At 37.5% G+C, this 14,141-nt stretch overlaps 6 protein-coding genes and 1 non-coding gene across 7 annotated transcripts; 5 read left to right on the top strand and 2 right to left on the bottom strand.

The window, feature by feature from the left end:
• Positions 1-360: 360 nt before the first annotated feature.
• Positions 361-759, top strand: SOCG_03726 (uncharacterized protein; the record flags this gene model as incomplete). Its single annotated transcript, XM_013163636.1, has 2 exons — positions 361-549; positions 643-759. The coding sequence occupies 2 exons, from the start codon at positions 361-363 to the stop codon at positions 757-759; spliced, it is 306 nt and encodes a 101-aa protein (XP_013019090.1).
• A 2,279-nt stretch (positions 760-3,038) lies between these two features.
• SOCG_03725 (uncharacterized protein) lies at positions 3,039-3,275 on the top strand (the record flags this gene model as incomplete). The annotated part of the gene is made up of 1 exon (XM_013163635.1): positions 3,039-3,275. One exon carries the CDS (start codon positions 3,039-3,041, stop codon positions 3,273-3,275), a length of 237 nt encoding a protein of 78 aa, XP_013019089.1.
• Positions 3,276-4,411: 1,136 nt separating this feature from the next.
• SOCG_03724 (uncharacterized protein) lies at positions 4,412-6,090 on the bottom strand. The gene is made up of 4 exons (XM_013163634.1): positions 5,319-6,090; positions 5,047-5,274; positions 4,963-5,006; positions 4,412-4,912 (listed from the first exon to the last, which is right to left on the bottom strand). Exons 1-4 carry the CDS (start codon positions 5,554-5,556, stop codon positions 4,829-4,831), a joined length of 594 nt encoding a protein of 197 aa, XP_013019088.1. The 5' UTR covers positions 5,557-6,090; the 3' UTR covers positions 4,412-4,828.
• A 466-nt stretch (positions 6,091-6,556) lies between these two features.
• On the top strand, positions 6,557-9,533 carry SOCG_03723 (uncharacterized protein). The gene is made up of 2 exons (XM_013163633.1): positions 6,557-7,340; positions 7,397-9,533. The coding sequence occupies exons 1-2, from the start codon at positions 6,821-6,823 to the stop codon at positions 7,693-7,695; spliced, it is 819 nt and encodes a 272-aa protein (XP_013019087.1). The 5' UTR covers positions 6,557-6,820; the 3' UTR covers positions 7,696-9,533.
• Positions 8,205-8,319, bottom strand: SOCG_16243. The gene has a single exon (XR_001202993.1). It is a non-coding gene; the product is annotated as a 5S ribosomal RNA (ribosomal RNA).
• SOCG_03722 (hexose transporter Ght5) lies at positions 9,478-11,876 on the top strand. The gene has a single exon (XM_013163632.1). The coding sequence runs from the start codon at positions 9,912-9,914 to the stop codon at positions 11,541-11,543; it is 1,632 nt and encodes a 543-aa protein (XP_013019086.1). The 5' UTR covers positions 9,478-9,911; the 3' UTR covers positions 11,544-11,876.
• SOCG_03721 (ubiquitin-protein ligase E3) lies at positions 11,811-14,118 on the top strand. The gene is made up of 2 exons (XM_013163631.1): positions 11,811-12,686; positions 12,838-14,118. Exons 1-2 carry the CDS (start codon positions 12,411-12,413, stop codon positions 13,885-13,887), a joined length of 1,326 nt encoding a protein of 441 aa, XP_013019085.1. The 5' UTR covers positions 11,811-12,410; the 3' UTR covers positions 13,888-14,118.
• Positions 14,119-14,141: the final 23 nt, after the last annotated feature.

Here is a 14,141-nt window from a genome sequence, read left to right as displayed (position 1 = left end):
TACTTTCAAGTAGTAAAACCTAATTGCAAAATTGTCTCGTTTTCTAGTAAACAATAGTAAAGTTGATGGATGGCCTTGAAAGCTACCCCATATTTCATATCACCGCAAGCACGCAGAATCGTCATAAATTTAAAAAAGACGAGCGGAATTTTTGAAGAGGCGTTGTTAGAATCCTTTTCGTTAGATCGTAATAGATATGAATATAATCGCTTGATATCCACTAGCAATACCTATAAACTTGTTCGTTCGATGTAGCGCAGACGAAATTGTTGTTTATCTTGACTTGCGAAAGCAGTAAGTTTTAATAATTCTGCCCACTCAGAAGCAGATCCTTCCTTTTCGAAGCAAGTCTGATTTTAGATGAGAGATAGAGCCGATCACTACAGACCAGTAGACAATAAAGGGTGTCAAGCTACCTCTTCACACGATAAGTCCTCAAAGAATTCATCTGGTAAACAATTGCAAGATTCCGTTTGTGTAATTTGGAACCCCTTAATCATGGCAACACGAAACCGTGCTATTGATGTACGTCGGTATCTGAGTATTTATGTATGTATATGAACTGCGAAAGCTCAATGGGGCATTAGATGGTTTTCACTTGCAATTTAATTTGGATGTAGGTCTCAAATCTTCAATTATTAGGGTAAAACACTTGAACTAACTGCTGTTCTATGTAACCGCAGACTAGAAAAAACTATATATTTCTTTTCGGAAGATCAACCGTTTGAGAAGAATGAAAAGACGAGACACAATCTATAGGCGAAATCAACTTGTTTTGGATTTTGTCGTAATTATGAATTAAGTAAGTCTAAGGCCATGCAAGCGTTCTCTTTAAGTATTCGAAGGGTTGGAAGGATGTTACTTAATTCATTCTTTTGTTTTTTTTTTGGAATCAGTAAATCTAAAAAAGAGAAAAAGTATACAGTTTTCTTGTGTTTCACTTGCAGCACCTACGAAATTCTTGAAAACAACACCTGGTAGTAATAATAAAAGAAATTTTTTGACAATATTAATAGTAAGTAACAATAAAAGAAACTAAAAATCTGATATCGAAATTAGAAAACAAGATTATGGAAATGAAACTTGATAACTGATCATATAACAACTAGTAATGAAAATTATTATACTCAAGTGATATAAGAACAGTGATGATGGTCTGCAAGAGTTACGATTATAAAACATCGCTTATTTTCTTTCTTATTGCAAATAGAAAAGAAATAAATAAATTATATTATATCGATGATAAAATTGTTTCGAAGCTTATGTTAGAAGCGTCTTGTAACAAGATGTGAAGAATCTAGCTCGTCTGAAAGCGCCTACTTAAGATCCTCATAAAACCTAATAAAAACATATTGATCTCGACTTCTTTTAGTTTAGGATTTACGTAACTATAACTATTCAATCAGCTTTGCATTTGGTAAATAGATCTTCTGTTAGACATTTGGATGATATTGTAAACACTGCATTGTATGCTTGGGGTATGTATGACACCTGGCTCATTATCGTTTCCTATGATCATTTATATATGCTTAAGCCTGTATTTATTTATGATATAATCTATCTTTTTCTTCAAATGAGGTTGTAATCCCTGTTAGATCGTCAGCTTTTGCTTTAAATTGAACTGAATCTTTTGTATAATATAGTGTTTATTTTTTTATGAAGGAAAAGAAACAAAAAAATATTCTTAGCTATCATTTAAAAGAAAAACTTATGCTAGTTGATCAGTAAATCAATGGTTATGCAATGTGGGAGAATCAAATGCTGGTTTTGTTTTTCGACAGCAGGATACGACAAGAGAAAAATATTTTCTCACGCACGAAAACTAGGTAACCATTCTTGCTTAAATATTTCTTTCTTCATTCCTCTGGTCAATGATTCATATGGGGCAAGTAAACTGGTTGGTTCGTTTAACGACTTTTTTCAGGAACCTGTTTCATCGGCCATTACAAGGTATGGAATGAAACTAAGCATTTTCTCAATGATAGGAAAGCACTCTTCATGAAAAGTGATACCCTTTATCGCCGCAAAGTATACAATCACCGAACTGTCTTTTGCAGTCTAAAACATCGCACCTCCAATGATGTTTCGTAGAAACGAAAAGACAATTCAAGAAAGACCCACCTCAACAGGATCTCCAAACTTATTTTTGCAAAACTTATGCATGATACCAACTCTCTCTTGCGCGTTTTGCTGTTGCTGCTCTTCTCAAGGAATGAGAGCAAGCTTCGTTAACACCATGAATTTAAAAAGTAAAGTACCTTCTTTTCTGATTTTTTATATCTATTATGAGGTATCCGAGGATAAAGAAGTTGTTTTATGGAGAAATTCTAACATGCCTACATTAATGAATGATATTTTCCTTTGGGTTTCATGATAGAAAAGCCAAAAGTATGACTTTACCTATGAAAAGGATATCCACTAGGATAAAAGCATTTATTCATGAGGCGTACAGATCTTTGCAAATATTGTTAGAATCATCGTGGGGCGAGTAATATCATTACACAACGCGCAAACATGGAATGATCGCTCCATTCAATGATTTGTATGCTTGTAGCAATTTACTTGAGCATCTTCTTTTTTGAATTGATTTCATAGTAAGCTTAATGGAACAATAACATCATTTATTTCGCCAAGTGAGTAAACCGGCCCGGACTCGACATAGAAAATGAGTTTTGTTTTCCAAGATTTGCAAAGAGACTCCAATAAAAGTTCAAATTTCTCTTCGTTGGGCATTGCCGCATAGATCACTCATTACTAAATCTTAGGTGTTAGTATTAAATATTATATCACGTGGCGACGCAATAACTTGATTGGGGTGTTTTTGAAAATAATTGACATCGATCAGTTTTGATGGCTTTTTCCAGTTAATATTTCGGACGAAATTATGGAAATTGCTAAGGATGACAACGTTTTAATCATGTACTATACTTCGTATATATAGAAGACGAGATTTCTAATTGTGAATGAATTGATCGATCCCATAAGCATCCATTGTTATCAATTCTTTTCGTATCAAGTTTATTCAGATATTCGCCGAAATGCGCACTTTTCTAACTAGCATCCTCTTAGTGGTACTATGTATCACATTTGCCAATCTTCACGGAGGTGTTGCTGGAGGCATTGCTTCTGCCGAAATAGTGAAGAGAGACTCACCCACTCCAATTGTTGAAGGTGACATTGGAGGTACTGCTTCAGGAGCGGTTTTCAGAAGAAAAACACCTAAACCCATTCATGAAGGTGATCCTAATGCACCAGCTTGGGGCGCTGACAATTAAGCTAGCAAAATAATTGCAATTATGCATCCACAAATTGGATCGTTGATGATAAAATGAATGTTTAAAGAAGATATCCTGTCAGTTTCTTCATGTTTGCTTCTTCGAAAAGACGAGGCTCGGCAAATATCCTTTACTTTTTCTAATTTACACTTAAATACTAGTGCTTTTTTATCTATTAATTCCTAATTCCTTTTGGTTTTGGATCCTGAAACGAGGTAGCCATCCACAGGTTTGACTCTCGGAGTTTCAGTGCTCATCATGAACAAAAAATCGACTGATATTAGTGAACAAGGGTAGTTTGAGATGTAGCTTCCATATATATTTATTTGAAAACAATAGTCATCCATCAAAAGCTGGATATAAGTCTACTAAAGATCGACAATTCTTGGTGACTAGTTTGAAAGAAGGTATGCGACACAAAATAGTGAAGTAATGTCCAGATGTACTGCTGCTTTAGTGGAAAAGGAAAAAAAGGTAGTGTGTGTCAAATAAAAAATTCCATTCATCTTTTACTTTCTCCATGGCATTTACTCAAACTTGGGGGTTCATTTTGCCTGCCAGATAGGTACTGCCATCGGTTAGCAATGGCATTTTAGAACATTAAGCATATAGAGAATGTTAATGATGTTGAAAAAAAAAAAAGGAAAAAATTATAGAAAACCTACAGCATCCTGGGTTCCCATGTTGTCTGCAACCAAAGTACCAACGAGACCTCAGATGGTTTAACAGCAGTGATCGGACGCCTAGGTGTGGCCGTAGACCTTGATTCGCTTTGTAGAAGTAATGAGCAATTTTTTTTTTTTTTTTTTTAGTCGATGGTCTTCAGTGTTGTGCCAACCTGATGTCCTTGAAGATCCCATCCCTACTCAGCTCGATCTGTGATATATTATCATGGTTGAATGGAGAATGCTTTAATATGATAAGAATAAGATTTGAATACAAACTGTCATTCTCTATTTTATTGATTCACATTGTTGTAGAAAAAGCATCAGAATGAGTGTTAAAATGAGCGTTTGGGTTTATGGGTTGAAAATGTAGTTTATACAAATTGGGTCCTACTTGAAATATTTCACGGTGCGTTGATTTGACTCTCTAAATGAACGATAGTTTAATGAGTTAAGCTACATCTGATCTTTAGATCTGAAGATTTGTGTTTGCTATACTGTGAAAATAATAACTGTCGAAACTCACATTCATCCTTGCCGATTCTAAGACATTATCAATTACGCGACTCGGCGTTGAGTTAAACAATACTTCACTGCTATGGAATATTCGTTGTCAAAAACATGAAATAATCATTAGAAAGGATGTTCTATTCGGATTGCGAAGAAAAATGAACGATGCATAAACAACAGTGCTGTGAACTAATTAGAAAATCGTAAAAGAGTGAATTATTAAAGCAATCAAAGTTTACTGGATTTATCAGATTCAAGCTTTTGTGACAACGAACACAGGGATCTTGGTGAACTGCAATTGACATGGATGATCCCAAGGAAGGGTCGAAGGCGAAGTACACAAAATGAAAGCAGGTTCGGTGAAACTCACACTCACATTCAAACTTCAGAGCTTTGCTCAGCAAGAGGCTGAAGTTCGGTTTCTTCGTTACGAGGTGGAGTATTCCTGCTAATTCTGTTGTTCTGAAAGGTTAATGAAAAATTCTAGGTTAACAAAACTAAATTTCGCTTACTGTAGGAACGATAACTGTCATATTTCCAAATCCAATTGGGTTTCCTAAAGAGGTTAGAAAGGTTCATAGAAAATTGCAACTTACGAATGAGAAGAACAAACAAGCATATGTTCAATACGGCCAGAACAACCAACACCATGGCTGAATGTATATATTCGAAGCCTCCTGTTAGTTTCAAAGCACCACCCCCGACTCCATTCAAACTTATCAGGGTAATTAGCGCTTTACATACAGCTGGTGTGAATTTCTTAATGCACTTCTTTGTTGCTCTTCCAGCTTCCCTGTACCATTCCGGACAGATATAAAGAATTGCTAAAAATTAGCGAGCGGTCCTGAACAAGATATTGTAGACTTACCAAGGAGAGAAGTACAAATAGATCCAATAGAGCTGCCAGCAAGACCATAAAAAGTTTTCGAATACGGAGAAACGTTGTAACCAAAAACTATGACTAGAAAAACAAGATTATATATAATAGTTATAATAGTCACTGTTTCTATGAAATGTGTTTTCCACCACTGTTTATTTGGCGAAGGGTCAGACCTAATATTATTTTCGGATAATTCGGCGGAATTCTGAGCGGATCCGTCAGCCATTTCTAAATCGATAAATTTGTTTGAAGCTAACGAATGAATTAGCAGCTGAAGTTTTCGTTGTATACGAGAGAATGAAGGTATTCGCCCTGTTTATTGACAATCGTCGACAAGTTTAAAATAGAATTCCTCAGTAAAAACTCTCAATAACAAACACCATTACCTTTCTATTTCAATAATCGTACCTGAATATGGAGGAGGCGTGCCATCTGCAGAATGCGTGTCTGACTTTTCATCAGTGAGCGTTTTCAAGGACTCTTCAGAGTCTGAAACAGAGGTGTATTTATTCTTCATGGTTACAATGCCACATTAAATCCCAAACTAACAACTGCAGTTGCAATCTAATTAAAATCACTAGAATCACCAACAAAAGTCCGTAGAAACTGGATCCAGTTGTTGCAGAGTCTTCAAAAATAGGAATTGGACCTCGTTTCAAAAAGCTAATAAATTTTACAGATGAAGATTTTCTTTAAAACCAAAGATACAAATTTAAGGACTCATGGTAATGGCTTTTCGCATGTCTCGTTTCATAAAAGCTGCGACATTATGTCACCGACTGGTCACATCCTCGTTGCGATTTCTCGTAATAGTATAATCCAAAAGAGTCACTGTTTATTACAAATAGTAAACAAAGGAACATTTGGCAAAACAACCATGGTGTTTGCTTTGAATGATGTGAACAAGGAATTGAAAATGCGTATTTTTGATTTAAAAGTTTTAATGACTTTGGTTAAATGAATTCTAGTAGAAAGCTACAACACTTTCCATTTTCGTAGTTTTATTTTTAAATCCGTAAACACATGGAAAGTTTGTAGATGCGACGTCGAACTATGGTAAACAAATTGTACGGACAAGTGCATTTTCTTTTCATCTTTAATAAATTTATGGTAATTAAACACTAGAAACTAACAAAAGCTATTTCCAACTGTTCATTCATTCATTCATAATATATATAATAGCGTGCGCTTACTAACTATCGATAAGTCTCTTTAACGAACTGCATCACTTAGATGTCAAATGGGTTGGATGACTGCTTCACCTCTGCAAAGCTCTAGTCTTTGCCATTGAGGGCTTATTTTCTGGGTTTCAAGACTCTTTTTAGCATTCCTACTTTAATGTATAAACCAAATTGATATGGCATCTTTTTGTTTTCGAAATTGCACGCTTTTTGGTCCTTTTACTTTGTAATCAATAATTTTCGCAGTAACTTACTGATCAAGCAAAAGTGGTTGAGTAACTCTTTGAGTCACTGCTACGTTCAACAAAAATGGATCAAAAAGAAAAGGAAGGACATCAAAAACCTGTCGAACCAGCAAAAGTTGCTTGTTTGAGCTCTTCTACAAGTTCTGAGAACTGCTTACCTAAATACAGCGAAATCCCATATTCTCATGTTGACAATATGGAGAAGGGTAGTTTACGTTTACAGTCCGATCCAGATCCAGTTCCACCATACTCAAGAAGACATCAAGAAGCTTCTATTCACATGGCGCAAGGAAACGGTTTCTTTATTCTTTTACGAGATGTCTTGTCGGCATTGTTGTGGTTAATTTTCTGGCCGGCAAAAATTGTGAGAATCCCGGAAGCACAACGAAGACAGGAAAATGAAACTGCTCGGCTTAGTTTCTGCTTTATTATTTCGGTAATGGTAGACTTTTGGTTTTCTTACAAATACCTTGTCCCCTTTATAAAGGAATCAATGAAAGAATCTGTAAGGTTATGGTTTCAGATTACTGTAGCAGCTGTTCTTGTCATCGTGGCTTTCTACATGTTTCTATATGTTTGTTCATGTAAGTGAACTGGTGGATTTGTAATTTAAAGTTGTTTACTAATGGAATGCTTTTAGTGTTGGTGGATTTTATCGTTATACTTATTCCTCTAGTTGCTTCTGGGGGTTCTTCACTGTTTTCTGGAATCAATAGTGCTGTTACGAGTGCTCTAGGTTTCAGGATGCCGTCAGAAAGAAACGACTTGACGGCTGATAATTGTATCCCATTAAACAGCATGTCATCAGAGCCTGAATATCAATTTAATGATTGTAGTGATAATACTTTGGAGCAACCGTCCTCTGAACATTCTGAACAATCTCCAGGGTTACGGCGGGAACCTGGTCAGTCTAGGGATGTGGAAAACAGTGAGAGTTGATTGATACGTAAAGTTAATTTTTATATTGCCCAATCTTTTCGATTGTTCTCCTGCATGCTTTTGCGTATGTTTGTGTTTGTGTTTGTGTTTGTGTTTATGTTTATTTCGTCCCTGCATATTTATTTTAAGAATGCATTTTGCATGACGAATTCTCCTGAATGGCGTCCGTTTTCTTGATTTACTTGATCTCTTCAACCTTGGATAAGTAAGGATGCTTATTACTGGATGATATTGTCATTGTATCTGCATAGCTAGGTTCAATTGCTTATTTTTATTTATTCGTTTGAAACTCTATTTTCTGATCTTTGTTATTCGTTTCATAAGTCTAGGAAGATCTTTAGTTCTTGAATTTAAGAGTAGTCATTGCATTTCCAACTTCCACCGCTATTAATACCTTAATTAAAGGACCATGCCGATGCAAATGCCAGCCATATGCTTTAACAAAGAGCAACGAACAAACGAAACAAACAAAAAAAAAAAGAAAAAGAATTAAAAACGAAGCGATAAAAAGCCTACAGCATCCCGGATTCCCATGTTGTCTCCAACCATAGTACTAACGAGACCCTCAGACGCTTAACTGCAGTGATCGGACGGGAACTGGTGTTTTCGCCTAGGTGTGGCCGTAGATGCTTATTCCTCTACGATAAAATTCTTATAATGCATTCTCCCTCCTAAACGAATACAACCTATAGAGTGTCAAGGCAAAAAGGTTGGTCAATGAGACCTTTTTTCACAGACACCGACAACAGCAGGCTTTATAATCGCTAGTTGATTACTTATCAAGAACTTTCATCCTTCTAACCACAACACCATCTTCATAGTCAGCTATGGTCAAGAATGATTTCGCAACTTCTTATTGAACCATTCTTTCCCACCGCCGCTTTGTTTATTTACATCATACAATCGGAATACAATATATCGTAGTATTTATTCCATATCGTATTGAGATCGACTAGAACAGAGTGGAACATAGAGACGCGTGCGACTCAGCCCAGTAGCGGGATGCTGTACTGTCTGTTCCTTCCTCCTTTGGTGCATTTGAATTTTTCAAAGAACCTTGTTTTGTTTTTTCGGATAGATAAGCTATCGTAAAGCGTCCTTTACGAGATTGGAAGGTATGCTATCGCGTGAACAACAAATCACTCGCTTGTTACTTTGCGACTTTTCTCCATCAAGGTTCGTGTGGAGATTCTATACGTCATGCAGGTCTCCAAGCATGCGGAGAAACCAGCCTCTTACGTTCGATTGGTTCATCTAAGGTTGGGCAACCTAATCCCAACCCTATACCCTTTCATGTGGCGTCGAGCAATCCCATGATTAGAGAAAAAATGGACGTCCTCAACCTTATTTTGAATTCATTGGCATACAACGCTTGCAGGATTCACAAATAAAATAACATGAAAAGAAAAGAAAAAAATAAACAAAAAACTCTGCTTCTTTTCTCGAATTTTTTCAGAAATAAAAAGAAAAAAACCACTTGTTTTTCTTTATGTCTCGATCCACTATTCCGGAACTTCTGTAAGCTTCCCGGCGGAACATTCGCTGTTGACTTCCTAATTCTTTTCTTCCATAGTCTAGATTGCAATCGGTGGACCCCGGCCTTCGTTTACGGTAACAATTCGCTCAAAAAGGTTTTCTGATCAACCAATCACAACCAATACACCAGTTGTTTTGTTTCCCCACATCCAAGTAATGTCATCGAGTGGTTTCTAGGGAATCTCCGCATTGTCCCCGCGCTCCGCCCCTTGGATGTTTTTCTTGTATATTTTTTTACTATATATATATCAAGGTCCCAGGCTATGGATTCATCAGCAAACAAGAAATTTAGATTTCTAACTTTGTTTTTTGAAAAAAACTTTTTTTAGGGTTAACAATTGGTAACCGATTGTCTTTCTCTCTTCTAAACTTCATTTTCCTTTCTTTGTAACTTGCTTTCTTCAGCATTCGCTGTTTGGATTCATCAACTTTATCCTGTAAAGCTTCTTTTATCCAAATTATAATATCTTGTTTAGCTTACAGCAGAACCTTGTAAGCCAAGTCTAGCGGTCTTGAAGTGTCACCCTCCTCTTTTCATTAGCGAAAGTTTTTCTTATTCTTTTCGTTGGTCTTCCTGTCTCTCTCGTCTCTTTTCTTTCCCCTCCTCCTCGTTACTCTAGCGATTTCTTTCTTTTTCTTGACAGACTCGCTCTTTTCTCTTCTTGCAACATATTCACAAGATGGCAAAGGTCTTGACAATTGTCATGCTGGTCTTTGTGTCCATGGCCGGATGGATGTTCGGTGCTGACACAGGATCCATTGGTGGTATCACAAACATGCGCGACTTTCAATCACGATTTGCAGATAAATATGACAAGGAAACAGATACTTATTCGTATTCATCCGCGAGACAGGGTTTGTTGACTGGTATGGTCAACATTGGATCCTTCACTGGATGTATTCTTTCCTCTCCTTTAGCTGATCGCATCGGTAAACGTACTTCTATCATTGTTTGGACAATCATTTACTTGATTGGTATTATTATTCAAGTTACTGCAGTCCCTTCTTGGGTTCAAATCATGGTCGCAAAGATGTGGACTGGTCTCGGTATTGGTGCTCTCTCTGTAATTGCTCCTGGTTATCAATCTGAAGTTGCTCCTGCCGCGATGCGTGGTGCCATTGTCACTACTTACCAACTATTCATTACCGCCGGTATTTTCATCGCCGCTTGCATCAACATGGGCACTCATAAACTCCAAAAGACTGCTCAATGGCGTATTCCTATGGGCATTAACTTGCTCTGGGGTATCATTACTCTTGTCGGTATTCTGTTCCTTACCGAATCTCCTCGTTACTTGATTTCCGTTGGCAGAGATGAAGCAGCTTTGCAAATTATGTGCAAGAACAATGACTTGCCTCTTGAACACGAAGTCATTCAAGCTGAATACCATATGATCAAATCGGACTGTGAAGCTGAGTTGGCTGGCGGTCCTTGCACCTGGTCTCAAGTCTTCGATAAGCAAATTCGCCATCGTACTCTTCTTGGTATTGCTGTTATGTCTCTTCAACAACTCACTGGTAACAACTATTTCTTCTATTACGGTACTCAAGTGTTCCGTGGTACCGGTTTGAACTCTCCTTTCTTGGCTGCTTTGATTCTTGACGCCGTCAACTTTGGCTGTACCTTTGGTGCCATCTTCGTCCTAGAGTACTTTGGTCGTCGTAACCCTCTCATTATCGGTGGTGTTTGGCAATCAATTTGCTTCTTCATTTACGCCTCTGTTGGTGACAAGGCTTTGAAGCGTCCTGATGGATCCTCTAACCATCGTTCAGGTGCTGTCATGATTGTCTTCTCTTGTCTCTTTATTTTCTGCTTTTCTCAAACCTGGGCTCCTGCAGCATACGTTATTGTTGGTGAATCCTATCCCATTCGTTACCGTTCCAAATGTGCTGCCTTGGCTACCTCGGGTAACTGGACTTGGAACTTTTTGATTTCGTTCTTTACTCCCTTCATCACCAACTCCATCGGCTTCAGATACGGTTATGTCTTTGCTGCTTGCAACTTGACTGGTGCTATTATTATTTTCCTCTTCGCCCATGAGACAAAGGGTCTTACCTTGGAAGAAATCAATCTCGTTTATACCTCGGGTGCCAAACCCTGGATGCCCCGTCCCAAGAACATTGGAGACTACTCCCGACACCAAGACGAAGCTCTTGAGAAGTCTCGTGGTGTTCGTGGAGAAAGCTCCAAGTTTGTTGAACACGCTGGAGCTTCAAAAGACAGTGTTGACAGCTCCGCCGGAAGCAGCAGCCCTATTGCTGCAGGCAAGCATGAAGCTGCTCATATTGACCAAAAAGATCGCTTTGCTTAATTAATTAATAATTCATAGGATCTGTTCTGACAAAAAAATTTCTCCTATGTTTCCCCTTCCTTGCTGTTTTCATTTCTCCTTCATCGTGCCATTAGTTCTTCTTAGTTGGCACACTATCGAACCTTGCATTGCATGTCCCTAAATCCTTCTACTTTGTACAAAATTTTTCAGATAATTACTAATTGTGATATTTTTATGTTTTTCTTGTTTAATTGATACACGTTCGATACGAACTTATTATAAATCGATTCAAAGAGTTTTTTGCCTTTTTTTTTTGAAATGGTTAATGGATTGAATCGAAGAAAAATAAATGCATATTTTATTAAAAAATAATTTTTTTTCTCTGAAATACGTATACTGTAATTGTCAACGAAACGAAAAACTGGTAAATTGTAATCAGAAGACAAGAACAACTGAAGTAATAATATTGAATAGTTTATTTTTACCAGTTCTCCAAAGTTTTCATAAACTTCGTTCAACTTTTTCGAATCGATTTGTCGCACTGAAAAAGTTTATTACTACTTCATTCGAATCGTTTGTTGTTGTAAGGATATAACGAAACGCTCAAGTGTCGATAATTTGTATAACGTATTTTAAATCTAAACGTTAATTAGAATACGGTAATTTACTAACGGTTTATGAAGAAGAATTGTGGAAATTCATCAACATGATCGTCAACATAGCGCTATTCTGGGAAGAACGTTGGTAAGAAAAGGACGAAGCGTTTCCATAGATTTTAGAAGCCATCGGTCATTTTGAACGGAATTTGTCGACGCTGTGAAAAGGTTGATTTGTTTACTTGAAACAGAAGTGGCCAGCTTTGTAGGCGACAAAAGAAAATTAGAGAGTCTATATCCTACAAGGGTTATGGTAATACAAGAGAACGATTCGGATACCATGATGGATAAAAAAGAACCCAGTTCAGCATCTTTCACGAACCAAAAAACAAATCAGGAAGGGGATGAAAGAGGCCATTGGAATTTCCATAGTAAAAGTGAAGCGAATGAATCGACTCACATAGCTCCAAATACAGATTTACCTTCGTTTCTGACTAGACTAAAAAAAACAATCGACTGTCCCATCTGTACAGAAACGCTACAACGACCTTTTACAACACCATGTGGACATACATATTGTTATGAGGTAAGCCATTCGATGAAAGCGAGCTTCTACTAATGGGTACTGTTTTATTATATCGTCTTTCTTTTAGATTTTATTCGTTCGTTTGACGATAGAACAACCCTGTTGAATATGCTGTTTGAAAACGACATTAGTAACTAACGAAATCGCGCAGTGTTTAAAGAACTGGCTGAAAACTTCAAAGTCGTGTCCTACTTGTCGCCAGAAGATTCATACCCAACCATCGCCAGCGTATCTCGTCTATGACTTGATGGGCATTATCGCAAGTGTGGATCCAAGCTTATCATTGCTGAAGACAAGAGACGATCCGTCAAAACGCCAGGAAGAGGTTTTGTTTGATGGAATATTTAAAGATACAGAGTCCATGTATCCCACGGGCATTGTCCAAGACGCGGAAGATGGAGTGTTGAGATGCGCCCGTTGCCAGTGGGAGTTGGAGAATCCGTATCATTGCGACCATTGTGGGTTTCAAATTTCGGATGAAGCTGACTCAGAACCAGAATGGTTCTGGGATAACGAAAATGTCGGAAGCGGAGGCAGTGAAGAAGGGGTAGAAAGAAGGACAAACTTTTCTCGGAGGCCTCCGATTACAGCCATTCCAGAAGATTGGATCGGTTTTGGAGAAGAACCAGAATCTGATTTTTCAGGTGCTGGAGACTATGACCTAGACGATGAATTCATTGACAATCGCAACACTAGCCAATTATCCCCTTTTGATGGTAATGAGGATGAATTTGTTGTCCCAGACGATGAGGTAGATGAACCTAATTCGGCGTCTCAAGCCGAATTAGTAGACAGCGATGACCAAGAGGCTACGGGCTCTGTCGACGACGAATTCGATCCGGAAGAATTAGAGAATAAAAAAAACGAAGAGTTGGCTAGAGAGCTGGATGAACTTCATGATGAAAGTGATGACCAACGATACGAGTACTCAGACGAAAATCGTCCTACTAAGAGAGGACGACATTCTCGTTCTAGGTCTACGTCTATGCTACTTGACGATGAAGAAGAAGATAATGATGAAGAAATACCTCAGTTCGGAGAACGGCTTAATTCCGCTTTGCAAAGAAACGAGAATACATTTGATGTTGACGAAGAAGACGAACCTAACGCCATTTCGTCTCATCCTCCTTCTGCGACGGCCTCCAGAAGACCGTTACGTAGGACGGGCACAATTCAAATTGATTCTGAAGATGAGGAGTAACATTCTTCTATATTGACGTTTTTAGAAGCATTTTCATAATCTATGTTGACTATATGCATACTGTATTATTATTATTATTATTATTAATCGTTTTTCCTTTCTTTTTTTTTGTTCCTGTTAATAAAATCTTTACTTGGATTGCCGTGTCTTCGAATTTGCCTACATTGGTTTCAAAAAATGTACACAAAGCTTCATACTTTATCACATCCAATAGAATCTTCATTTATATTCTTTCAGTATGTATAATTGATAAA

Source organism: Schizosaccharomyces octosporus (genome assembly GCF_000150505.1).
Source record: "Schizosaccharomyces octosporus yFS286 unplaced genomic scaffold supercont6.2, whole genome shotgun sequence".
NCBI lineage: Eukaryota > Fungi > Ascomycota > Schizosaccharomycetes > Schizosaccharomycetales > Schizosaccharomycetaceae > Schizosaccharomyces > Schizosaccharomyces octosporus.
This window is presented reverse-complemented; position numbering and strand designations above follow the sequence as displayed.